Source organism: Megascapheus bottae, chromosome 9, assembly GCF_031878675.1.
Source record: "Megascapheus bottae isolate mThoBot1 chromosome 9, mThoBot2.hap1, whole genome shotgun sequence".
Lineage (NCBI taxonomy): Eukaryota > Metazoa > Chordata > Mammalia > Rodentia > Geomyidae > Megascapheus > Megascapheus bottae.
In genome coordinates this window covers 8,592,809-8,620,329 of record NC_143517.1, presented here as the reverse complement: position 1 = coordinate 8,620,329, position 27,521 = coordinate 8,592,809, and the positions used below count along the sequence as shown (strand labels likewise).

Sequence of the window (27,521 nt, the reverse complement as noted above, 5' to 3'; positions counted from 1 at the left end):
GGCCCCGCCCCCAGCCCCGCCCCTACCCCGCCTCCCAGGCCCCGCCCCGCCCCTCCCCGGAGGCGGAGCGTGCCTTGCCCCGCCCCGGCCCTCGCCCCGCCCCCTGCGTAACCCGGATACACACCCACGCTCCCCTTTCACCTCCCGGCCGTGAGCTAACGTGGAAGTCCGACCTGCCGGGGCCGGCGGAGCGATCCGGGCCGCGTTCCCCGGGGGAGTCGGGACGCGCGGGGGTGGCGGCCGTGGTGTTGGAGGTGCGGCTCCCGGGGGGAGCGATGGGGCGCGCGGCCGCCGGGGAGCGGGCGCCGGTGTAAGTGCACGCGGCAGCGGCCCGGAGCGCGGCGGCTGCGGCGGCGGCGGCGGCGGCGGCGGGCGGACGGCCGGGCAGGCGGCAGGCCGGCGGGCGGGCGGGCGCGGGGAGGCCTGAGCGGCCCGGAGCGCCTGGCCTCCCGCAACATGGCCCCCATGGGCATCCGCCTGTCCCCGCTCGGGGTGGCGGTGTTCTGCCTGCTGGGGCTCGGCGTGCTCTACCACCTCTACTCGGGCTTCCTGGCTGGCCGCTTCAGCCTCTTCGGCCTGGGCAGCGAGCTGGGCGCGGCGGGGCCCGCGGCCGAAGCGGTGGTCATGGTGGACCTGCGCGAGATGCTGGCGGTGTCGGTGCTGGCGGCGGTGCGCGGCGGCGACGAGGTGCGGCGCGTCCGCGAGAGCAATGTCCTCCACGAGAAGTCCAAGGGGAAGACGCGCGAGGGGGCCGACGACAAGATGACCAGAGGCGACGCGCTGTCCAACCACAAGATGTTCTACCTGCTCAAGACCGCCTTCCCCAGCGTGCAGGTGTGGGGGCCGGGGGTGGGGCCGGGCGCGGAGGGGGGGGGCGCGGACCCTGGGTCCCCCCTCGGCGCCCCCGGGAGCGCGCCTGACTGCGCCCATTTAGCAGACGGGGAAACCGAGATGGGGAAGCGTTAAGGTTGTGCAAGGTCATGCAAAGTAACTAGAAAAGCTGGATAGAGGTTTCAGGAAGCCTGGATGCTGGGCCCCTGCCTTTCCGGAGGATCAGCTTAGTTGTGAGTCAGCCATGAGTACCAGGACTGTGAGATCTGACAGTTGGGTAGGATTTGATGCCCTAAAGGCTGAGACAACCGAACCGCACCAGGTTGTTGGGTAAGTAAATGAAGGGAATGGACTAGAACCCTTTGCAGGCCTGGGCCGTGCTTTGGTTTCATTAGGAAGAGGGTAAAGAACTGGAAGAAATCTTACTGCAGAGATGGTAGTATGCAGAGCATTTGGGGGGACAGGGTTGTCTTAATTAACATCTCCTCAATGGCATATTGTTGGGGGGGAGCCCTAAAAGGAAACATCTGGAAATATGCTTCCCAGCAAGTTCAGTTCAGCTATGAATCAAGAGTTTCACACTTGATTAAAGATCTCTGTTTGCATCAGTGAATGAAATATTAAGTAACATTTACCTTTTCTTTGGTTTCTGGAGGAGTTGACATTTTCTTAAGGAAATCCAGACATTTTGAATCTGTTATAATATTCTAGAATTCATCATTTCGATGGAGATTTCCTTAAGTGGAATGTACTTTAAAGATTTGTTTTGATTTTTTTGGAAAATATAGTTCCAGAGGAAGAGCTTAACATGATGCAGAAATAGCTTATGCCTAAGTGTTACCTACTACTAGGTTTGTCTACTAGAAAGAAAAATTGTATCCCATGGAATTTTGTTAGTGATAAGTAAACACAAGCTTCTAGGTACCTGATCTTTGGTGGTTCTAGGAAGATTAGGGGACTATTGTCCTTGTAGAATTTATGTAATCCTTCTCATACTCTTGGACTATGCCTTTCTTTTTTCTCTCTTTCCCGTCCACTTCTCTTCCCTTTCCTTTATTTTTTTCCATGAAACATTACATACCAGATGAGATTGACATTAACGGATTTTTTTTGATGTCTTTTCAAACAATGTTTGTCTACTCTTATTTCTTTACTCTGCTTTTCCATCACAAATAATACTTACCTTTGTTTGCATCCAATAGTCTATTCTAGTAGCTGGATACTGACTACATTTGATCATTCCAGCATCTTTAAGTAAATTTCATTTATGCTCACTTTACAAGTGGGATGTGTCCGAGTACAGTTGCCCCTGTCTCTATTGATAGCTATCAGGGAGGATAGGAGGATCTTAGTCCAAGAATAGCTCTGGCAAAAAGTACAAGACCCTATCTGAAAAGTAACTCAAGCAAAAGGTGGACTAGTGGTGTAGCTTAAATGCTTAGGGTCCCCAGAGGCCTTGAGTTTAAACCCTGGAATTATCAAAAAGAGAGACAAAAAAGGAGAAAAAAAAAAAAAACCTCACTATCAAATGGGAAATCTTGAAGTGCATAACAAACCAGTCTGCATCATATGTTAGTTATCTTGTCTTCATTTCAGTTAGACCACTTGAAGAATACTGAAGTAAAGTTATGCTATTAACTTCCTGGGAGTAAGGTGGGGAGATAAAGGAGAACCTACAGTTATAAATACAGCTGTAGAAGCTGAAAAGTATGAATACTCACTTTAGCAAGCAATGTAGGTGTCTGTGTGTATGTATGCATGTATTTTGAGCTTTCACTCAATAGCCAACAAGAAAATAGCTGCCAAAGATAGAGTGTAGCACTTGATTAAACATAAAAGCCGAAATTTAGGATTTGCAGTTTAAAATTTCTTATCATAATAGGAAATGACTTTTCCTTTTATGCACATCATTAGTGTTCAGGTTGGGTTTTGATTGGTGGAAGAGGAAGTTGTGTTCATATTTGTGTGGCAGAGTAGGGATGATGTCATGTTGGCCTGTCACCTTTTATTCTAGTTTTATTAGACTAGAGTCAAAGCCAGATGTTGCAGCATTCTAAGTGGAGACTCAGATTTTTTTCTTTTTCCTCCTCTTCCCTAATGACCAGATGCACAACTTTCAATACTTAGTTGTTTTTGGAACCTCACCCCAAATGCTTAGTTAAGAAATTTAACTATATTCCACTTGGTTTATTTCCTAATGGAAAATGGCCATTGAGAAATCACAAGCGTTCTTGCAAAAGAAAAATAAATCTTGTGTCCTGTGCAAATGAGAGAGATCCATCTTCTTTTCTCCCACTTACTTTGATGTCTTACAGTCTTGAGTTTCACCAGTTAATGTTCCTTCATCTGTGGACGATATACCAAAAGTCAGTCTAGAATACTTGAGGGCAGTTTTGTTCCCCCAAGAGATGTTTGGCAATGTCTACAGAAATTTTCAACTGTCATAGCCAGGGATGGAATCTTAACTAGCATCAAGTGGGTACAGAGAAAACATCCTAGAATGCATGAGACAACTTTTATAGCAAAGAATTAAAATGGCTCGATTTGTCAGTTGGTGCACAGATTGACTTCAAGAGAAGTGTATATTATCCCAAGAAAAGTCAAATTTGACCTTGGATTGCTCTGTCTTTCTCAAGTCATGAGTTTTGAGAAGTACCTTCAGTATAGCTGTTTTTTGTTTTGTTTTGTTTTTTGTTTTTGTTTTTGTTGTTGTTTTTTGCCAGTTCTGGGCTTGGGCTCAGGCTCAGGGTCTGAGCACTGTCCTTGAGTTTTCTCAAGGCTAGAGCTCTACCACTTGAGCCACAACACCATTTCTAGCTTTTTTTTTCCTATGTATGTGGTACTGAGGAATCGAACCCTGGTCTTTGTGCGTGCTAGGTAGGTATTCTACCACTAGGCCAAACTCCCGGCCGGAGCTGGTCTTCTTATTCCTAAGCAATTGGGGATGCTTGATGGCCCAGTGTCCAAGTCATAGTAACTGTAGCCATTTTTATGACATAGTCCCTGATTGTACCTAGCCTTATGATAATGCCGAAACTGAAGGATGAAGGTAGATTTATAAAATGGGTTTGTACTAACAACAAATTTAAGATTTTTGCCTTTGTTTGATCTCTCCCTTTATGGGGGTTGTATTCTCAACTTGTTTTTTCAACAGTGACTCATTTGAAGATAAAGCATATTACTACAAGTTGGTAGCAGACAGTTGGGGCAGTACCTTTCTTGGTTTGTAAGATGGGAATTTAACTCATCTCTTTGAACTGAAGTGATGGCTAGAACAGTTAGGAAGCACAAATAATATGCAGAGAATACCTTTGTTTATATCCTGTCTAGTCACCAGGCCTGGCTATTTAACTTCTACCTTTTCTGTAAAAACAAAGTAATTCTTTAATTGCTACAGACATAAGCACTATAGACAAACAAACACAACAAAACCCCACCTAGTTCAAAGGAGCACTTCCAAGAGAGGTGGTAGGGCAACAAAGTCAAATAATATGATGAAATCATCTTTTGGTTTTATATGCTTTGCGAAGAATCACAGTGGAAGTAATTAGGAAGGTAGTGTGGTGTAGACCATATTCCAAACTTCAAGGAGTTTGAATCAGACTTTTTCTTGAGGCCTGTAATATGACACACCCTTTTCTTTGGGTATCTGGAGATAAATGAGACCAATTAGGAGACTGTGAGGTTAGTCCATGTGAGAAAAGACCAAATTCAAGGCAATGGGAAAGTTAAGCTTTCAGCAAGTAACTAATGTCATTGTTAACTGAACTGGAGAACAATATAAGTTAAGTAATATAGCCTTCATTTTTCATGTAAAGGAATTGAGATGGAGAGACTAACCAATTTGCAGAGATTGGACAACTAGAAAAATCACGATAGCCACACTGTGATTCATTTATAATCATCTCACACACACCCATCCTAATTCTGAATATAAGCAGTTTAAGAGGAATAACAAAAGTACTCATAATGACAGTGTTTTGAAGGAATGGAGGACTAAGAGTATGTGCTTGGGAATAGTTTGGAGGGAGAAAAGTGGATACAGGGAGACAGGCTAAAGAGATTTCTTCAGTTGAGAGATGGTATTCAAATTAGGATTATGTTTGTAGGCAAAATATAGTAAAGAGAAAAAGTTGCATGGGGGGGGTCCTCTTAAAAACCATAAGCACTTTTTGCTGGGAGGTGTAGCCTCCACTCAGTGGTGGAGTGTTTGCTCAGCATGTATGAAGCCTATCTCCAGCACCAAAAACTGAAAAAATAAAGGGATGGCATGGTGATGACAGGATGGAGGGGTAGATTATGAGGGTCATTTTAGATGTGCTAGAGATGTCTGGTGTGTCCAAGGGGAGATGTTAAGGAGATAGTTGAATATATATGAGTAGAGAGTTGTCAAGAGACCTCTAAATTGATACTATTTTGGAATCATCTGTGGTGCCATGTTACTGGAAACTAGTTTGGACAGTATTGCTTAGGGAGAGCATATAAAGAGAGGGAGATCAACACCTAGGACCAAGGAAGGATAATAACGGTGGAAAGCATCACTTAACCAAAAATAGTATCAGCCAGTGTTCATTAAATGCTCACTAAATGTTCGGGCCTGTACTTAATTTGAACACAGGAAATGTATGATTCATGTCTTTATCAGAGTTTTGTACGCATGTCATGGGCCATCATTGTGAAAGCTCTCTTGGTGGTATGATGTGGAGAATGCACAATTGAAAAGAGGAAAAGGTAAGAGATAGAAACATGTAAAGACAAGTCCTTTAAGAAATTTGACTTCGAAGAAAGTTGGCAGTGGTGTTAAAGGAAGATAGAGTTTTTGGTTTGTGTGTGTGTGTGTGTGTGTGTGTGTGTGTGTGTGTGTGTGGTATATGATGTTTGTTTTTAAGATGAGACAGTAGAATATGTTCATTTGTTACAGGCATATGTTTGAGGGGTATGTGGTTGATAATAAAAGACTTCTGAAAAGATGAAAACAAAATAGTACAGATGGAGAAATGTTTATACACTTACAAAATGGTTACTAAATGTCTGTTCTGTGGGGTTCTCCAGAGAATTGAGATTATGAGGGATTGGTCCACCGGGAGTTAGGACACTGAGAAGTCACACAGTCTTCAGTGTGCTAGTTGAAGACTCAGGAAAGCTGGTTGCACGGTTCATCGATTGCAAGTGTGAAGGCATGATAACCACAGAGCCAGTGGTGTAAAATTTCAGAGGACTGGAGACTTCTGGTCTCAGTTCCAGCAGTCAGGTGGAAGAATGAGGAGTTCTTTTTCTCTTGTGATTTATTGAGCCCTTCCAAGGATTGTTTGATACCCACCAAGTTAGACAAGACCAACTACTGATTTACTGAATTAAATGCTAATTTCTGGAGACACTGTCATAGGTACTGCCAGAAATAATATGTGGCCAGATATCTGGGTACTCCATGATCTAGTATAACATCACATCTACTATGTGACAGGTACTGTAATGAGGAGTTATTTCAGAAAATGTTAGTAAATAATGATTTGTAATGTTGGAATCCTTCCATCTCAAACCAACTGAAGTATCATACTGATGAGAGCATTGTTTGCAGGCCCCTTTTAGAGCCTGAGAAGCAACTTTACCTAAATACATGTGTGTATAAGTATATACATAGTTATATATGGCCACATAGTAAATAAAATACTCTCCAGGAACCGGGGCTCAGGCCTATAATTCTAGCTACTCAGGAAGCTAAGATCTGAAGTCCAAGGTTTAAAGCCAACTCCGGCAATTAACCACCTAAAACCCAAAATGGAGCTGTGGCTCAAAGTGTTGTAGAGTGCTAGTCTTGAGAAATAGAGCTCAGGGACAGCATCCATACCCTGAGTTCAAGCCCCACGACCAGAATAAATGAGTGAATGAATAAATAAAATACTTGAGGTTCCACCTCTAAAAATCACTAGCAAAAACCTGGGCTGAAGCGTAGTTCAAGTGGTAAGTTGCCAGGTGAGTAAATAAGCCTGAGGGAGGGAGGGGAAAGGGAGATTTTTACTGAACATCTACCTTGGTGACGGTTTTAGTAATGAAGAAAATTTTCAGTAATAAAGCTGTTAGCAGAACTGACTTAGAAGATCAAGATAAATAAGTAAACATATAAACCAATAAGATCGTTTTAGATATGCAGACTTTGGGGAAGAAAGCATATGGGAAGAGCAGCTGAAGGTCCTACTTTACCTTTTGTAGTCAGGGAAGGCTATGTGAGATCCTGTCATTTGAACTAAGATCTGGATGATAAGAAGTAACCCATAATACAGAAACCTGGGGCAGGTGTATGTGAGAAGGGTGCAAAAAGTACAAATGCCTCTGTAGCGGATGGTCAGTGGAGTCAGGAAATAAATTTGCATATGGAGAGAGGTACTAAATAGTTGTTTCTGGATTCACACCATCTATAGATGATGATAAGGAGTCTGGATTTTATCTGTATGATGAGGACCAGTGGTATATTTTTAACTTGGTGTGATGTGAGCTGATTTAAGGAGAGGCAGATTGCTTGATTGGGAAGCTCTGGAAAGGCAGAAATTTTTGTTTTCTTCATGAAAGTACTTTAGCACTCAAAAGAATTCAGTGTATGGCTGTCATAAAATAGTTGTTGAATGAATGAATCGGTGAGTTAATACACTGTTGAAGGCTAAATAAGAATTCATGTAAATTGTAATAGTTTAAATTAGCCTTTTTTTTTCCTGTAGCTGTTATGCACATGTATTTATTTCATATACATGGTTAGTTGAAAAGGGTTAAGGAAATTTAGCAAAGGCTGTATGCACTGTGGGCTATGGGTTTTTTTGAAAAGAAGTTGCACAAAAGCAGATTGTGTAACTGCTAATGTTCTTGTCTTGCTCCATTTCTTTCTTCTCAGTGACTTATTCAAATAAAGTTCTACAATGTGTTGCTAGTTAGACGGAGTATTGTTATTTCTGTAACCTATGCTACACAATTTATGAAATGCTCCAGCTTTTCTGAAGCTCATTTCATTCATCATTTGATCAGTTTCTTTTGACGTTATTACTGAATTCATTCATCTGATGTATCTTATTCTGGTTCTGAATCTAGAGTGCTACAAGATATGTCTTGATGTCTGCATATTTTCCCCTTAAAAATATTACGACTCCTTGGTTTTTTTTTTTTGCTCTACTATGTAAATTTGGCAGTGGCCTTTCCAATTTCTTCTTTTCTTTGTTGTTTTTTTTTTTTTTGCCGGTCCTGGAGCCTGAACTCAGGGCCTGAGCACTGTCCTTGGGCTTTCTCAAGGCTAGAGCTCTACCACTTGAGCCACAGCACCATTTCTGGCTTATTCTATATATGCGGTCCTGAGGAATTAAACCCAGGTCTCCATGCATGCTAGGCAAGCACTTTACCATTAGGTCAAACTCCCAGCCCTGCTTTTCCAATTTCTGAGACATGAAAAACAAAGCCTACGTATATTTTAAGAGTTGCAATTAATCTGTAGGTAATTATGGGAAAACTGACATTGTTTAAGTCTTTCTATTAAAATTAAGTTTTCCCTTTGTGTAGGTTTGTGTTAGTGTGTTTCAAAGAAGTTTAATTTTCTCCATATGTCTTGCATAAACTTTATTTCGAGATAGTTTAATTTTGTTATTAGCTTACATGATTTTCTTTTCTCCTTCTTGGTACCTATCCTGAAGCTTGAACTCAGGGCCTGGTTGCTGTCCCTGAGGCTTTTTTTTTTTTTTTTTTTTTTTGCTCTAAACTAGTGCATCTACTACTTAAGCCACTGTTTTGGTACTTACTTGGAGATAGAAGTCTCACAGGCTAGCTTCCAACTATGATCCTCCAATCCATACATTCTCTTAGCCTCATGAAGATCTGGGATTACAAGCATGAGCCACTGGCAACCCAGCACATGAATTTGTTTTGACAATTAAAAATGTGTTACTTATGTGTACAAATGCAATTAAGTATCCTAACTAGCAGCCATACTATATAATTGTTTTAATTTTTATTCAAGTTCTTTTCTATTTTCTTATTGCCCAGTTATCAGCTGCATGTTATAGTTTTTTCCCATCTGGTTGGTTTTATTTATAGTTTCATTTCATTTATTTATTTATTTATTTATTATTTTATTTTTATTTTTTTTTGCCAGTCCTGGGCTTGAGCTCAGGGCCTGAGCACTGTCCTTGGACTTTCTCAAGGCTGACACTCTATCACTTGAGCCACAGCACCACTCCTCCAGCTTTTTTCTATGTATGTGGTACCGAGGAATCAAACCCGGGTCTTCGTGCATGCTAGGCAAGCACTCTACCACTAGGCCAAACTCCCGGCCCTTATTTATTTTTGTATCTCCCCACTTCTGCATCTCTCCAGCTTGCTATAATCTTTGGGACCCAAAGCACATTGTTAATAGACATTATGATAGAAAGCAGATGGCTCTGTATTGTGGCCTTCAAGGTCCTTCACCATCTGGATTCCATTACTTCTCTGACCTCTGTCTGGGGCCTTGCTTATTAGTAACCTCTCTCTAGCCTGCTTGCCTCTTAGCTGCCCTAGCATACTCCTATTATAGGGTCTACATTTGTTACTCTGTGAGCTAGAATGCCAGGATTCATGCCAGGATCCTTTTCTACAAGAGCTTCCCTAGCGACCCTCATTTTTTCTTTCCTTTATTTACTGTTGGTGTTTTGATAGAGGGTTTTACTTCATAATCTGCCTTAGCATCTTGGGTGATGGGATTACAGGTGTGTATACACTCATACCTGGTTGTTTCTTTCTTTTTTTTCTTCTTCTTTTTTTTTTTTTTGGTCGGTTGTGGGGCTTGAACCTGGGGCCTGGGCAGTGTCCCTGAGCTCTTCAGCTCAAGGCTACCACCTTGAGCCACAGCACCACTTCTGGTTTTCTGGTGATTGGAGATAAGTGTCTCACAGACTTTAGTGTCCCGCTGGCTTTGAACCATGATCCTTAGATCTCAGCCTCCTGAGTAGCTAGGATTATAGGTATGAGCCACTGGCACCTAGCTTTGCTACTTCATTCTTCTTTGTCTTCTTGTTCCTTCTCTTTCTTCTCTTTTTTATTTTAGTAAAAATCCACATATCATAATTTTCTGTCTGTAATTTGGTAATTTTTTTTACTAGATTTGACAAATTTCATAACTGTCATTATTGATCAGTTTTAGAAGACTTCATCATTTTAATAATATCCTCATGCCTGCCACTCACTCTCCAGGCAGCTATTAATCTGATGTCCACTTCTATAGCCTTACCTACCTTAGACATTATTCTACATAGAATATAGACTATATACTATATCCTATATAGTGTATACTTACTATACATAGTAAGTATATAGTGTCTTGCACCTGGCCTTTTTCAGAAAGCAGAGAGGCTTATCAATATTCCTTCAGAGCTCAGTCCATCACTACTCATTTAAAATCCTTCATTTATGGTTCAATGACCTTACCTTATATGGATATATCATAGTATGGTTACCCATTTACCAGTTAACGAGTATTAACTTATATAGTTAGCAGTCAATAAATATTTACTGAGTTAACAAATATTTAAGTTCAGTGCTAAGAAATGGAATACTACTATTTCTAAGCTCCTCTGTGACCATTTGAAATCTTCCAGTGATTGCTCGTAGCTGCTGAGTTTCATCCTCTTAGTGCCTCTTGTGTATTCTCCGTGCTGTAATCACTCTAACACAGTAGAGCGTCATATGTGCAGTTTATAAAAAAGACCTATTCAAAAAAGAGATCTTGTCCAAAAGCAAAAGACCCTAACATCATTTTTTCTTCAGATGTTAACCCTTAAATCATTTGGGGAGCATTTTTCTTATGTTTGTATATCATCGCTTAAAGAAAAAGGAGTCTTCTAATGAAGCCAGTATTTAAAATGAGATTGCCAGGTTTTTATTAACTATTAAATGTAATAAATTATATTGCTTCAATGAGGATAGTCCGATTTCTAAAGGTAAAAGGAGTTCTAAAACACTTGGAAAATTTATTAATTTAAAAATGAGACTGTGTATCAATAAAGCTTACTAGGAAAGACAGAACAGGGACATATTTGAGAATGTTTGGAGATGCTTTTGGTTGTCAAAACTAAGGGATGCGCAGGGCATGCTAGGATACATGCATAATTCCAGTTACTTAAGAGGCAGAGATTCCTAGCTGTTCAGAAGGCTGAAATCTGAGGATTGCAATTCTAAGTCAGCCTGGGCAAGAAAATCCATGAGAATTATCTCCAATGAACTACTTAAAAGAAAAAGAATTGGCTCTGTAGCTCAAGTAGTAGAGGGTAAAAAGAAAAGAAAAGACAGACATTGGGAGGATTGAGGGGTCCAAGTCTTGCCTCTAAGCAAAAATCATGAGACCTTACCCACAAAGTAAAACAAAAAGGGATTGGGGGATGGCTCAAATAGAGTATCTGCATAGCAAGCACAAGACCTACAATCCAAAACCCCAGTACCACCAAAAGTAAGGAAAAGAAACAAATGATGCTGTTAGTATCTGTTAGATCCTACTGGCATTTAGCCAGGAATGCTTTTAAACATTCATCAATTCAAGATACCTCCACAATAAATTCCCCAGTTGAAATTGTCAGTTGTGTCAGGGTTGAGAAGTAACTCCGTTTAAAAAATTCTCTAATATATGCCTTTCTTAAGAACTAGAACATATATATTCATATTCTACCCCATACTTCTATATATTTGTAGTGTAAATCATTTATTTTATGTCTTAATTTTGTCTCCTATATAAAATGTAAAAAATGTGACTTCACTTACTTATCCTAGAGCATTTTTTTCTCTTTAGCATTTGTAATTTCCTATTTTTAAAGCACATTGCTCTTTTAAAGTACCTGTCTCTGCTCCTTTCAAGACTGTTTCAGACCTCTTAACTACAATTATGTTCATTATTCCAAAATAGTACACTTCAGAACTTAAAATATTTTATTTTGCTTGTTTTTTGTTTTTTATTTTTTGGTTTTTTTTTGCTTCTTTTCATTTGTTTGGAGACAGGGTCTTGCTATGTTGCCTGCTGACCTAGAAATTGTGATCTGTTTGCCTCAGCCTCTTAAGTGCTGGGAAAACCATCATTAAGCTTTAAGTTCATTCTTTGATGCTTAGTTTCATTTTGTCTGCATTTGAATTCTCTCTTTAAGCAACAAACTGAAGTTGAATATCAAGATGAAAAGTATTTAAAGACAAGATGTCACTGGAATTTTTTAAAATATATTTTCATTTTACAATGAGTGGCCTGAAATAAAATTAAGGATTTGTTTATGGTATTTCTGACATTTCTTTCATATTTTCTATTTTTCCCATTTTTTAACTGTGCACAATTTTTGGTGCAGATAAATACTGAGGAACATGTGGATGCAACTGATAAGGAAGTTATCTTATGGGATCATAAAATTCCTGAGGATATACTGAAAGAAATAACTACTCCTAAAGAGGTACCAGCAGAGAGTGTTACTGTCTGGATTGATCCACTGGATGCTACACAGGAATATACAGGTAATATATGCCATATACATATGTACATGAGACAAATATACTAGTAATATGCATTCAAGAGAGAGAGAAGTTTTGCTAAACAGATTTTTTTCCAGTTAGATTTTTTTCTCTTTTTTTTTTTTATTTTTGCCAGTCCTGGGGTTTGAACTCAGGGCCTGACCACTGTCCTTGGGCTTTCCTCAAGGCTAGTGCTCTACCACTTAAGCCACAGCACCACTTCCAGCTTTATTCTGTGTACATGGTGCCGAGGAATCGAACTCAGGTCTTCGTGTATGCTAGACAAGCACTCTACCACTAGGCCAAACTCCCGGCCCTCCAGTTAGATTTTAAGGCAAGAAAGCTAAGCACTGTATGGATTTGAATTGGATTGAAGATTTCAACCTTGTTTTGTTTGCTCCAATTTATAGTCCTTTAATGATAGGAGCCCCAAATCAGTAAAGGAACATCTTTTCTTTCTCTTTCTTTTTTTTTGTCTATCTTTGGGTTTGAACTAAGACTGGGTGATGTCCCTGAGTTATTTTGCTGAAGGATAGGCTCTACCACTCTAGCCAGAGCTCCACTTACGGTTTTCTGGTTGTTAACTGTAGCTTACAATCTCACAGACTTTCCTTCCTAGGCTTGCTTTCAACTGTTATTCTCAGATCTTAGTCCCCTAAGTGGCTAGGATCATAGGGCATGAGCCACCAGCACTGGCCAAAGAACATCTTTAACAGTAGCAACAACGTAGTTTCTGTTGAATACTTGAGACTGAAGAAATTTATCTAGAATGTAATAGTTACTTGGGATACTGGAAATGGAGGTTTTACTCTATGTGTGTATATATTTGCATATGTACATGTATATATCTGTGTATATGTATATATATGCATATATATCTAACTTTTGAGTTCATAATAGCAAGTTCTAGGAACCTAGAAAGCAAGAATAGCAAAACAGAATTAACTTCCTTCCCCCTCCTATTACTCCCAACTTATTTTCTTTTTGCCTAATCCTAGTTCAGGTTTTATTCCTGCATGTCCTTCCTCAGTCTTCACTTCTTGCCCACACGTACCCATCTTGATTTTTTTTTTTCCACTTGGCTATATATGTTGAAATGAGTTATAGTATATTTTCTTCCTAGATAGAAAGCTCCCTAAATGTGGGATATTAGAGCTTTTTGACCTTTATATTCTTTGCCATGAACTTGAAACATAATAGACACTGGATAGATTATTATTGTAAAAACAGGGAAAAGATTCATGAAATTGCAGAACAGTATTTTGCATGAGTAGGTAATAAGAATAAGAAACACAGTTTTTTTTACAAAAAGCTTTTCTTCTTTTTTTTTTCTTTTTTTGCCAATCCTGAGGCTTGAACTCTAGGCCTTGAGCACTTTTGCTCAAGGCTAACATTCTGCCACTTGAGCCACAGCACCACTTTCAGCTTTTTCTGTGTACGTGGTACCAAGAAATTGAACCCAGGGCCTTGGGCATGCTAGGCAAGCACTCTACCACTAGGCCACATTCCCGGCCTAGTTCTTAAACTGAACTGGATTGATCTCAGGATAACAGAGATGAGTGCATCTCTATATAATGACTATAGTAACTACCTAACTTGATTTTTAAGTTAAATCATAAAAGTTAAAAGTTATTTTGGTAAATAAACAGAAATAATTTATTTTATTGTCTGTATTGTGTAGATGTGGAAACTGAATTTAAGTAATTTGACTAAAGACATATAACTAATAAAACTATGGGTTAAGAATTAAACCCAAATAATCTCCTTTTAGAAGCAGGACTCTTTTTTAAAATTATTTTTATTATAATTAATAGAAGGGTTACAGTTATATTCGCCAGATAGAAGGTACATTACTTCACACATGTTGCTACCCCTTCTCATGGTTTTGTCCCCTTTTCCCTCCCCTCACCCCTTCCCATTATCTTATTTTCCCCCCTTCCCTTTCCTATTTCAAGTAAACATATATACAATATACCAGATAACAAGGTAAGATACTGTAACAATATGAGAATAACCAAGGGATAACAAAAGAGATGAGAAATAACAGAACATTAAGAACAGCAATCACACATTATATAGTTCTTGTTTCCATATCTTGGAGGTCCTTTTATTTAGCCTCATTCTGTATGGCTTTATGTATCTAGGTTTTGAGCTATTGTAATCCAATGTTTTTATTAATTATTACAAATGAGGGAAACCATTGAGCCTATGTTCCTTTGGATCTGGCTTACTAGAAACAACTCTAGTCCCTGTATTTGGCTCTCACCTCTGGAATCTTGTTTGCCTGAGGAAGGTTGTTGTCTTTGAAAAGTATTTCTTATTTATAAATTTATAATAAGATGACATATAATGTTATATCTTGAATTTATGTACAGTACTTAGACAGTTGTCTGTGTTTTTTCTTTTTTTATTGTCTGAGTAATGTATAGAGGGGTTACAGTTAACATTCACCAGGTAGTAGGTGCATTATTTCTCATACATTGATACCCCTTCTCATGTTTTTGTCCCCATTTCCCTCACCCCACTCCCTCCCAGTCATCTTATTTCCCCCCTTTTCCTTTACTATTTCAAATAAACATATATACAATATACCAGGTAACAAAGTCAGATACAGTAACAATATGAGATCAACCATAGAGCAAAAAAAGAGACAAGAAATAACATAGTGTGTGTTTTTTTCTTATAGAGGATCTTCGAAAGTATGTCACTACTATGGTGTGTGTGGCTGTAAATGGTAAACCTGTGCTTGGAGTTATTCATAAGCCATTTTCTGAATATACAGGTATGATGTATGTGAAAATTTTCAAGACTTAATGTTACTGAATGTTGTTCTGTAGTATTTGCTATTATTTTAGAATCTCATCTATAGCTAACTCAGTAATTATTGGAGATTGTCCCCTACTCTTTCATACTGCTTCCTTGTATACAGTAAATATCTGTGGTTGGTACTGATAATACTTGACAAAACATTGCTTCCTAAACAAGTTTTTTGGGTATGGACATTATTGAATGGAAACAAGGGATTCATAGTATATTGAAGAATACCACTAAGCACAGACTATCCTCAGCAAATGAGGTATTCTGTTTCCCTCATGGGATTTATGAAGGGGGAGCCCAAGGCTTTTACACTATGAGGGTCATTGTGCAGTTACTCTAGCCATAGAATTCTTCCCTTGTAAATTCATAACTCCAATTTGTGTTTCCATCATCATGTAGCTTCTTTGTGTCTGTGTCTCTTCTCTTCTCCAGTCATGTTAAGGGAATATTGTCAGTGTGGCCTCATCTAACTAATTAGGTGTCAGTGATTCTATTTCCAAGTAATTCCAGCTTCTGAGGTACTAGAGGTTAGAATTATATTTTTTAGGAGGACACAATTTTCAACCCATAATAACCTAGAAACTTAGGTATCATGAGATCATACTTAAGAGTAGGATGTTAAACCAATGACAGTGTCTGTATAAGAAATAGAATGTACACACACACACACACACACACACACACACACACACACACACTGGCTAGCATCATATGAACTTAAAAGACAAAGATCAGAGTGAAGCCTTGATTAAGTCAAGATTCCCAGCAGCCAGCAGTAGGAAGAGGAAAGCCAGCAGTAGGAAGAGGAACAGACTCACCCTCAGAGCCTCTACGCAGAGAGGAATCACCCCTATTTATTTACTCCTTGGTTTCAGATTTCTTTCTGAAATGTGAAAAGTGAACTTCTTTTGTTGTAAGCTACTGAGTTTATGCTAACCTGTAATAGTAGTCCTAGAAAGCAAATTCACTGGTCATCTCATACTACTGTCACTCTCAAGAGTATGTAATTGATTGCACAAAATCCTGTCAAGTGATAAGAAACAGTTAATCTTTACTGGCGATGTTTATTCAATTTGCCATATAACCAGGGTCCAAATTCTAGCTGCCCTGAGACAGGCTAACCATATATTTGAGTGTTGGTTCTGTATTTCAGAATCATATCTACTTTGTCCTATCTTATGGTTTATGCCATTATTATTCTGATATTCCTTAAGATTGGTTATATAGTTGCTTTATGGGTTATGGATTATTTGTACACATTTCCTGTAATGGTTATTGAATTTGTCAGGATACAGTTTATTAATTTAGGCTGTAGTGAAATACAGAAAAATATAGGAGGCCAACAAAATTTGTTTTGTTTTGTTTTGGTCAATCCTGGGGCTTGAACTCAGTCAGGGCCTCCTTGTTCTGTGAGACAGCTGACAAATGGAGTGTGTTGAAGCATAAAAGCATGCCAGTCATCGGTGTTGCTATAAGAACCTAAGCTTCCTAGGTACCTATGGGTTGACCTCCTGCTCCTAGATAGATGGTTTACTCTATGGCCTTCCTTGGGAATGTGCCTGTATTTAAGTATTGAGTGTTTACCAGTATTTAACCGCATTTTTTGTGTGTGTGTGTGTGTGTGGGTCTTGGGGCTTGATCTCCGCCTGGGCGCTGTCCCTGAGCTCTTCAGCTCAAGGCTACCACCCTACCCCTTGGCCTGGGCGTTATCCCTGAGCTCCTCTGCTCAAGGCTACCCTTGAGCCGAGCCCTGTTTTCTAGAGGTTAATTGGAGATAACAGTCTCAGGTCTTTATGTGCCAGGGCTAGCTTTGAACCTTGATCCTCAGATCTCAGCCTCCTGAGTAGCTAGGATTACAGGCTTTATTTAGCCATTCTTGTCTATAATGAGAACTGCAACTTGCTAACAGCAGTTATAATAAAACTGATTACGATTCTTATCACTTAGTTTGGAATATAGCTTATTGGCTAATAAGACCTTTCCTAGTGTTTATGGAACTCTGGGCTTCATGTACACCTCCACAAAAATATTCTTACCTGATTGCCTAGCATGTACAAAGACCCAAGATTGGTTCCTCAGTACCACATACATAGAAAAAAGCTGGAAGGGGTGCTGTGGACTGACAGAAAAAATATTCTTATCACCTGAAAATCTGGATAAAAATACCAACCATTTTTATTTTCCGCTTTTTTTTTTTTAGCTTATCTTGCTCATAAACAAATTCTAACCATCCCCCGTTCCCTTCTCACAGCCATTTATATTTATCTAAGCCCCTACCATTCTTTAAAAAGAACTCTCCCAATAAATGTTACAAGCAATTTATATAGAATTAAATGTCAAGTATACATTTAAAATACTGAATTTGAAATTTTTACCTAAATTCTTATCTCCAGTGTCAGCAGATGTTTTTATCCTTTTATACAATGCTGACCTCTAGAGGGAGAGCATTGTAAGTTCACTCTTTGTAAAAAATGGTTAAACATTTGTGAAGGAATTGAGAATTTTTTTACTTTTCTCTTTCTCGTGTGTGTTTGGATAGTTATTTTAAACTCTGCTTTTTCAGTGCTCTAGTCAGCTATGAGAGGACATATCATTTCTTGTTTGCTTGCTTGCTTTTTTTTTTTTTTGCCAGTTATAGGGCTTGAACTCTCAGGGCCTGGGCACTGTCCATAGACACTTTATGCTCAAGGCTAGAGCTCTACCACTTGAGCCATAGTACCACTTCCAGCTTTTTCTATGTATGTCGTATTGAGGAATCGAACTTGTGTCTTCATGTATACTAGGCAAGTACTCTACCATTAGGCCCTGAGAGGACATTTTCACACCTTTCTTTTCATTCCTTTATTCTGTGATGTACTCCTAGATCATATTCATGCTAGGCTAGCTAACAGTGTGTTTTCAGAGCATTTTACAATGCTCTGAAATCACCTTGGTTAGCTGTTCTTTCACAGATTACTTAAGAAGAACTGGCCCATGAGTATAATATTGAGTATACTTTAAAAACATTTTCCATAGCATTACTGTTTGAAAGTTTGACTAATTACAGTAGCAGCTAGGAGTTGCAGTGGTTTAAAACAATTAAAACTTACTCTGGATATTCTGGAGGCCAACAATTGAATCAAAGGAGGCAACAGAACCATACTTTCTCAGAGGCTTAGGAGGAATACCAGCCTTCTTTTTCATCCTGCTTTTGGTGGCTATGGGTAGTCTTGCCATGCCTGGGTTTGGAACAAGCTGCACCATTTGACTCTGCCTGTCTTCATATATTCTTCATACATCAACCATTAGATTTAGGGCCAATCCTAATTCAGTATCACCTTAAACCATTACATTTGCAAGGGCCCTGTATCCTTATGAGATCACATTCTGACAGCCCCAGATTGCCCTGGATTATTCAATCCTTGACTAAACTTGTAGAAGCTCTTGAACTGAATGTGGATCAGTATGAGATGAATCTTACTAACTAAATGGCTCATCTCACCCCGATTTTCTTTTCTTTATAAGAGCTTAATCTTTTTGCTTGGACTATGTACAAAATAAATTTATTTCTAAAAATCTAGTAAGATATAACTGATGTTTCAGAATCAGCATTCTGTGCAGAATCTTAGCCACTCAGTGTATTTATCAATAGAGTTTTTAGGCCCTTAGTTATTTCAAATACATTTTCTTAAATCATTTAGACAAATTTCTTCTATTAATTTATCCTTCTTCAGATACTCTGTTGATTTGATTTTTTGGGGGGGGAGGGGGGTAGTCCTGAGGCTTGATCTCAGGGCTCGGACACATTTTACTCAAGACTAGTGCTCTGCCACTTGAGCCACAACACCACTTCCAGCTTTTTTCTGACCCAGGGCTTTGTGTATGCTAGACAAGCACTCTGCCACTAGGCCACACTCTCAGCCCTCATTGACTTTTACCATCATCCTATCTCTACCTCTCCCTGGATTTCATTTTTATCTACTCTAACTTGCCTTTTATCTAGTTTTCTACTATATTTTTAACAGTTTTGTCGTCTGTATATTTTGTGATTTACTTCTAGGTCTACAGTGATTTTGTCTTCCTTTTTTGTTTCTTGGGTTTTTTTTCCTATATTGTATTACACCATTTCGCATTTTCTTATTCTTTGCCCAAGTTTTCTGAGTCATTGCTGCTTTTTTTTTTTTTTTTGTATTTCCTTCTGTTGCTTGCTTATTGAATACTTTTCCTCTACTTTGGGAAAATTTTCAAGAAGCCTGAAAAGTTTATTATCTTCATTGTGTGTGTGTGTGTGTGTGTGTGTGTGTGTGTGAGTGTGTGTGTGTGCGTGTGCGCGCGCGTGTGTGCGTGTGCGCGCGCGTGTGTGCAGTTTTATATCTCTTGTTCAAATTTTGTGACTGATGACCGAATAGTGGCAAATTAGGAGTTTGATAATTCTCAGATTAGGAACTTGTTTTTCTGTTAGTATAGGGAAGGCTTTATTATCACATTTTGTTTGTTTTCTGTTATTTCAGGAAGTCTTTAAGCCTTTCTTTAGCAATAATTGCATCACCAAAGATGTCTTTTACAGTCATTCCTCCCCTTCCCTACAGTGTTCTTGGGATTATCTTCTGGCTCTGTGTCTTCTCCAGGCCTTTTCTTCACATTGCTTTGTTAGGTCAAATCATAGGCCTGCTTTCAGTAGTTTCCTTTTATTTTTTTTCTTGCCAGTCCTGGGACTTGTACTCAGGGCCTAACCACTGTCCTTGTTGTCTCAAGGCTAGAGCTCTACTCTTGAGCCACAGCACCACTTCCAGCTTTTTCTATATATGTGGTACCAAGGAATCAAACCTGGGTCTTCGTGAATGCTAGGCAAGCACTCTGCCTCTAGGCCAAACTCCTGGCTGAGTAGTTTACATTTTTAAAATGGACCTTTTCTTCTCAAAATGAATCCTAGCTCTTATTTTCTGAATTCTGCCACTGCAAGTCTACAGCCTCTTGGCATATCTGTGAAGCTGCTGCTGTAATTCCCATAGTATGGTCATAATCTAGCACTCTGCTGACTCCTCCATCTCGGTGTTGTCTCCTTACTAAATAGGTACAGATTATGGGTATTTATATTTGCTTTCTTTGTGGCTGCATATGGTTTTTAGAAGGTGGCATGAAAAGAGCTAAGCGGCTGCTATCATCCTTAAAGAATTTAGAAACGAAGACTCTTAATGTGTTTGATGTTTTTTCTGCAGCCAGGAGTAAGTTGATGATGTAGCTCCTTTTGTTGCTAGCCATGGTGGACTATATTTTATCTTACAGTGAGGAATGCTAGGATAATGATCGGTAAGTTTGTTCTCTTCCATAGTTTGATAGTCAGCTAGAAACATTTCCAAAACAAGAAAAGCTCATCAAGCCATCTCTGTGGTCCCCATACTCCTCCCTTTAAAATTCTGTTCTGGTCTGAAATCTAACTTCTTGATAGAACTGACAGGTGAACCCAACTAGCATACTTATTTAACTATTTTCTGTTTATTAAGCCACTTAGGAAATTGAATTAATATGTAAATAAATGAAAAATCATGACTATATCAGAAGTGGAGATATTTGAAGGAGAAAAATATATTTTATGGCCGGGAGTGTGGCCTAGTGGTAGAGGGCTTACCTGGTACACATGAAGATCCAGATTCAATTCTTTGGTGCCACATACATAGAAAAAGCCAGAAGTGGTGCTATGGCTTAAGTGATAGAGCTCTAGACTTGATGAAGCCCAAGGACAGTGCCCAGGCCGAGTTTAAGCCCCAGGACTGACAAAAAACAAAGAAAAAAGAAAAATGTATTTTAAAATTTGAAGTACTCAAGAAAGTTATGCTTATACCAGTATAGGTAAGGCCTTTCTAGAATAAGACTTTGAGGCAGATTAGCACGCAGGCTATTTTGCAGGAATTGGTTAGGATCAAGTTTGTAAAGGAAGAAAGGAAGCTCCATAGATACAGGGAGAAGTTGAGTTCTGGTGGCTTAGCTAGTACTCTAGTGGAACTCTGAAACTTGACAGTTGTTCACACAAATAGTAGCCCCTTTCTCTGACGGTGCCCAAGTATACTCTCCCTTGTTTTTAAAGCTTTGTCTTAACAAATGACTGGCCTTTTTTGGAACATGGATGGGTGTTACTGAGATTTGACCTTAGGTCCTTGAGTTTGCCAGGCCAGGTATTCTCTCTATTTGAGCACCTCCCCACCCATTGTTGTTTCAGTTACTAATTGGGTAGGGTCTTGTGCTTTTGCCTTGACTAAGCTGAGATCCTTCTGCTTATATTTTTATATAGTTGGATAAAATATGTCTACTCTACATCCAAATTATTGGTTGAGATATGTTGGGAGCCAGAGTGGAATCAAACTGTACCTTGACTTGCATAAGACAATGGCTTTATTGTCTTATTGTTTTCTGGCCCTATTCTATGTAAATGACCTGAGAATTACCATATGAATGTAACACCTGGAGGTTCCCTGGGTCTGGAGGAGGGAAGAAGCAGGAATGAAAAATAAACGCGGCAGTCTTTACCTGGACTGCGGACATCCGGGACCCGGTGTGTCTGTCTCTCTTCTATTTCTTCCTAGTCCTTGCCCCCGATTTCAGGAACCCCAATCTGCGAACCCTGGTTTGCTGCCGGTTGGCCCCGGCAGTCCAGACTGGCTTCAAACTTCAGTCCTCTCCCGATTGAAGCCCATACTGTTTTGCTGTTAAAAATAAATAAACTTTTATTACTTTATCCTTGCTACTCAAGCTGAAGATTGTGATTCAAAGACAGCCCTGAGCTGGATGAAACTCTTATCTCCAGTTAACCAGAAGAAAAGCTAGAATAAACCTGTGGCTCAAGTGGTAGAACACTACCCTTAAGTACAGTGTCTAAGCCCTGAATTCAAGCCCTAAGACTACCACAAACATAAATACGTAAATAAGTAACTTTCGTGCTTGCAAAATATAAAAGATTCTCTTTAGAAAAAAAAAGTGTATAGAACATGACTTTTTTTTTCAGTCCCATCCAAGAATATAGTGTATAGAGTAAATGAATACAGTGTATAGAGTAATATGTATACTATGTAAGTAGATTGAGGCTAATGGATTGAAAGTTAAAAGCTTCAGTGGTGTTAATGTGAATATTTGCTTTTTGTTCCTATTCACTTTTCAGCCTGGGCGATGGTAGATGGTGGTTCAAATGTGAAAGCACTCTCTTCCTACAGTGAGAAAATTCCACGAATCATCATATCCCGTTCCCATTCTGGGATGGTCAAACAGGTTATTCTTCAGACATTTGGAAACCAGACTACAATCATCTCAGCTGGTGGTGCTGGTATGCTTTTTGTTCTTTGAGATCCAGAGAAGGTTTCCAGACTCCACAAGTCTGTGTCAGGAGACTGATAGAAGGCAAAAGGAAAGCCAGGTGCTCAGGGGTTCATGCCTGTAATCCTAGCTAATCAGGAGTCTGAGATCTGAGGATCAAGGTTTAAAGCCAACCTGGGCAAAAAAGAACCTAAGACTCTTATCTCTAATTAACCTCTAGAAAATGGGAAGTGGGGCTTGCCTCAAGGGTAGGGAGATAGCCTTGAGCTGAAGAGCTCAGGGACAGTGCCCAGGTCTTAGGACCCACAAAAACAACAACAACAAAAAGAAGGCAAAAGGAATGAGCAATGTAGAGGCTCAATTTCCTCCTTTCTCCAGGGTAGAGTTTTATTGGCATTGGTCTTGCTAGAGAGAAACTAATACATCAGTACTTCTCTTCCTCAAATGCTACAAAGTAAATTCCCATCAGTATTCAGTTGTTGCTTTTTATGTGCTCTAACCTCAAAAGAATTGTTCTGTTAATTGAGGATGCCAGGAAGAGGAAGAAAGATCAACAGTGCTTTGTAAGGCAGAAGGATGCTCAGAGTTATCTGTCTGTTATTAGAATAGCTATTCTGAGTCACTTCTAAGAGCTCTGCAATCTTTATCTCACACCTGTGAGATGAGCCAGAGTCAAATATTTGCCCAGTTTACTCTGTATTCTATATTCTTATATTTCTTGATGATAGATCAGAGGTCAGCTTCTGTCATAAGCAGTCTCTAGGGTGTTTTTAATTTTTAAAAATATTTTTATGAAAATGTTAAAAATACATAGATGTGTGCAAAAACAGACCATAAGGTAGATTTCGCTCAAAGGGCAATTTGATGACTTTTATCATGACTGCGATTTATGTGGTGAAGTCAACTGTTAGCTTACTTAATTTACGTAAAGAACACATTATGGTCAGAAAACACTGTTGGAATATCTTTATAATTAAGTGATGTTTGCTAACTTTATTAACTGGATTCAAAATGCCCAGTAAAGGTAAGATAAACTAGATTTTATGCTCACTTTTTTTTTTTTTTTTTTTTTTTGCCAGTTGAGGGGCTTGAGCTCAGGGCCTGAGCACTGTCCTTGGGCTTTCTCAAGGCTAGAGCTCTACCACTTGAGCCACAGCACCACTTCCAGCTTTTTTTCATGTATGTGGTTTGGAGGACTTGAACCCGAGTCTTCATGCATGCTAGGCAAGCACTCTACACTAGGCCAAACTCCTGGCCCCTTTACACTCACTTTTGTCTACCCTTATTTTTTATGTTAATTATTTATGTACTACCTAATTACAGAAAGGACTGGAAGGTGGTAATATCAGTTCTTGGCCTCTTTTTCTCAGGCCTACTTAGATGTTTTAAGTAATATGTATGTTTGCCTTCAGTATATCATTTCAGAGAATAGCATGTACTATATTTGTCTTTCCATAAAGAACCACAAAGGTTTAAAATTTAAAAACCATAGACATATTTAGTTACACTTAAGACTAGTTTAATAAGCTTTTTTTGTTGAGTTTATTTCTGTTCTCTTAATATGTAAAAGTATTTTCATTTGGATGTAATTTTAGACTTAGCAGTTACAAAGAGAGTACATAATGGTTCTGCATTCCCTCCGTTCTTTTCAGTAGTGTACTAAATGAAAAATACGTTCTCTTTTCTTCATATCTTTTGAATAACCACTTAAATTCTGTTTTGTCTTTTTTAGGTTATAAAGTTTTAGCACTCTTGGATGTGCCTGATAAAAGTCAAGAAAAAGCTGACCTATATATCCATATGACATACATTAAAAAGTGGGATATATGTGCTGGCAATGCCATCTTAAAAGCCCTTGGAGGACAGATGACTACCTTGAATGGGGAAGAAATCAGTTACATAGGATCTGACGGCATTGAAGGGGGACTCCTCGCCAGCATCAGATTGAACCATCAGGCTCTGGTCCGAAAACTTCCAGATCTAGTAAAGAAGGACATCAATAAGCATCACTGACTTCCGAGGCCAGTGTTCCCAGAGCTGAAATGGTCGTCCCGAACCGCTCAAAGTGTCAGAGGGTTGGTAGAGACAATGCATGGTGAATTAAGGCCACCCTGAACTTTTTTAAGTATTTATGAAGCATCGGAGACTTATTTTCCCTGTAATAAGATACAAAGTCAGGGAAAGTGGGTTGCTTCGTGTCTCAAGTATTGTCTTTATTTTTGAGACTATTTTCGTACAGTTGTCATACACAAGGCGCATATATATTTGTGAATTAAAATCTATAGCCGAGTCTACATTATGAGCCACCACTTTCACACATCATGGATCATCATTATCTGTTACTACTTTCATATGCAATTGAGTTGAAGGAAGGATTGATTTTGTGTTGGTGTTTGATGTAATTTTGCTCACTAAAAATAAAGTAACAGGATTTTCTGGTGGAAAGCACAAGAAGCTTCACATTCTTTCATAGACAACATATGCTTTATTTATCCACTCTTTCTATGGATTAAAATAGAAAAAGTTCAAATTGACTTTTTTTTTCCTTTGAAATTTAGCAGGTTCACCAGCCAGTAGAAAATATATACACGTGATGGTTTGCATTATAATTGATGTGTGTATGTGGTGTGTGTGTGTGTGTGTGTACGTATTCTGTTCTGATAAAGGACATTGTTTTACTTGTGGGTTCAACTATTCTGTCATCTTATTGTGGATTTTCGTTTCCCTGTGGAATATGCATGCTTCCCTCTATTTTCCTTATTCTCTCTGACTAGCATTTAGTCTTCAGTTTTAGGTTTCATATTGAACACTACATTTAGGAATAAAATAATCCTATAAGGCATTGCAAGAATGTAAACCATTCTGTTATAATTGAAAATTACTTGACATTATATGAATTGAAAAAGTTCTCATTCATTTTTCAGAAGTTTTATTTTAGTATAATGTTTAAAAACTTTTCCAAGCCTGGCATTGCTAGCTACTCAAAAGGCTGAGAACTGAGAATCACATTTCAAAGCCAGCCCGAGTGTTAAAGTCTGTGAGACTCTTCTCTCCAATTAACCACTAGAAAACTGGAAGTGGCACTATAAATAACTAGTAGATATACCTAGCCTCAATAAATTCTCAACAGTAGTGACTTTTGAGATAACCTTCAAATTAGTGAAATGAAAAAGGTTTTTTTCCATTTTTTTCTGTTCAGTTTTTCATATTGGTTAGCAAAAATCTGAAAGTTTGCCTTTGAATTTTCTTTTATTTGAAAGTATGCTTCTCTTACTATGAACCTAGAAAACTAATGAAAACAGTTGATACTGCTATTTCGTATATCTTCAATGCCTTATAGACCATAACACAGATTATGCAAGGGATTTCTCATACTTGCTTTTTTTCTCCCTCAAATTGAAATCAGCTTGCTGTCATATTTTCCCATGCTGAAGGTAAAATTGACCAAAGAATGTACATCCTAGCCTGGTAGAGTGTGCATACTTAGTTTTGCATGTTACATGGTTAAAAGCCCTTAGTTCCTCATTAGTGAACTCAATCTAAGATGATACAAAGGTTTCCATTCTATCTTGCACTAGTAACAAATGCATTAGGTAAGCCTTTGTTCAGTGAAAATTTGTTCAAAGTTTAATGGGTGGAACATTTGATAACTTATATAGGACTTGAGACTTTTGAAATGAATGTCAGAGAATTCATGATTTTCTTAATACAATAGGAAATATTTTTTTTCTTTAGAAATGGCAAAGGCAGATGCTATTCTCAGAGTTTGGGGAAATAAAACTGGCAAGAAGTGGAATATAGCTGGGCACCAGTTTCTCAAGCCTGTAATCCTAGCTACTCAGGAGGCTGAAATCTAGAGATCATGTTTCAAAGCCAGTCAGGGAACTAAAGTTCATGAGAGTCTCATCTCATGAAAACCGGAAGTGGTGCTGTGACTCAAGTGGTAGAATGATAGCCTTGAGCTGAAGAGCTCAAGGACAGAGTTCAAGCCTCACAACTGACAAAAAAAAAAAAAAACAAAAAAGTATAACGAGTTTAAAAAATATTACATGGAATCTTTCATTTATGATTTAATTGAAATAAAAGTAGTTCATATTAGCAAGCATGATTGCTTTACTTTAACTTTAGTTCAGTAATGTGTATAGCCAAGGATGTGCACAGTAAGAGATGTGCTGTGTATAAAAATTAAGATTGGCTAAGAGTTGAATACATTATTTTTATAATTTTGGAAATATAGTCTAGTTACTAAGATTTTAAGTACTTTTGTAGAAAGCTCATTTTTAAAACTTTTATTTCTAAGAGCCATTGATACATTACAAGAAACAGTATTTATACTTATTTATAAGACATTATAGTACCAACACTTACCTGTAAAACATTTTCATGAGTAAGGCATGTAATATCTTCTAGAATTGCAGAAAAGGATTTCTAAAACATAGCAAGATAAGTCCAATTTACTTTTATAAATCCAATTTACTTTTAGTGACATCCCTAACCCAGCTTCTGCCTTCCTTTTCCTTCATCTTTGCCCTTATTTGGGAGATAATTTTCCTTAAAACTGAGCTTTGTGTATTACATTTAATAGAAGCAGAGACATCAATAGTGTTGTCATCTTTACCCTCTTCATCTCTGCCTTTTATATACCTCTTTTGCCTATTTTTCGTTATTTCTGCTTCTCTTAATTCGCCAGGATGCAGCATAGTACTAACCCCCCCCCAATTTTTATTTTGAGGGGAGTTGCTGGTACCCAAGTTTGAACTCAAGGCCTTGTGCCTGTTCGGCTTGCTTGCTTGCTAGGCTGGCTGGCTGGCACTATACTACTTGAACCACACCTCTGGTGTGGCTTTTGCTGGTTATAGTCTCAAGGATTTCTCTATTCATGATGACTTTTGCTAGGATTATGGGCATGAGCCACCAATGCTCAGTTCACCCTCATTTAAAAAAAAAAAAAAGTACCCATTTCTCTCAAGATTGCCTTGGGAAATGCTGTTATAATACTGAGCCTCTGCTGCAGTTTCCATGAGGAAGAGAAGTCCTGGTGCCTTCTTGGCCATATGGTTCAAACTCCATAGAAAGATAGGAAAATGACATTTAAC

The 27,521-nt window shown here is 38.8% G+C and overlaps 1 protein-coding gene across 1 annotated transcript; it reads left to right on the top strand.

The window, feature by feature from the left end:
* The first annotated feature begins 420 nt into the window (after positions 1 to 420).
* Positions 421 to 26,436, top strand: Bpnt2 (3'(2'), 5'-bisphosphate nucleotidase 2). Its single transcript, XM_090338844.1, has 5 exons — positions 421 to 834; positions 12,165 to 12,327; positions 15,011 to 15,106; positions 22,274 to 22,435; positions 24,158 to 26,436. Exons 1-5 carry the CDS (start codon positions 457 to 459, stop codon positions 24,436 to 24,438), a joined length of 1,080 nt encoding a protein of 359 aa, XP_090194970.1. The 5' UTR covers positions 421 to 456; the 3' UTR covers positions 24,439 to 26,436.
* Positions 26,437 to 27,521: the final 1,085 nt, after the last annotated feature.

Coding starts and splice junctions, on each gene's coding strand:
- Bpnt2 (XM_090338844.1), top strand. CDS start 457: ATGGCCCCCATGGGCATCCGCCTGTCCCCGCTCGGGGTGGCGGTGTTC. Junction 12,328..15,010: donor TGCTACACAGGAATATACAG/GTAATATATGCC, acceptor TTTTTCTTATAG/AGGATCTTCGAAAGTATGTC. Junction 22,436..24,157: donor CATCTCAGCTGGTGGTGCTG/GTATGCTTTTTG, acceptor TGTCTTTTTTAG/GTTATAAAGTTTTAGCACTC.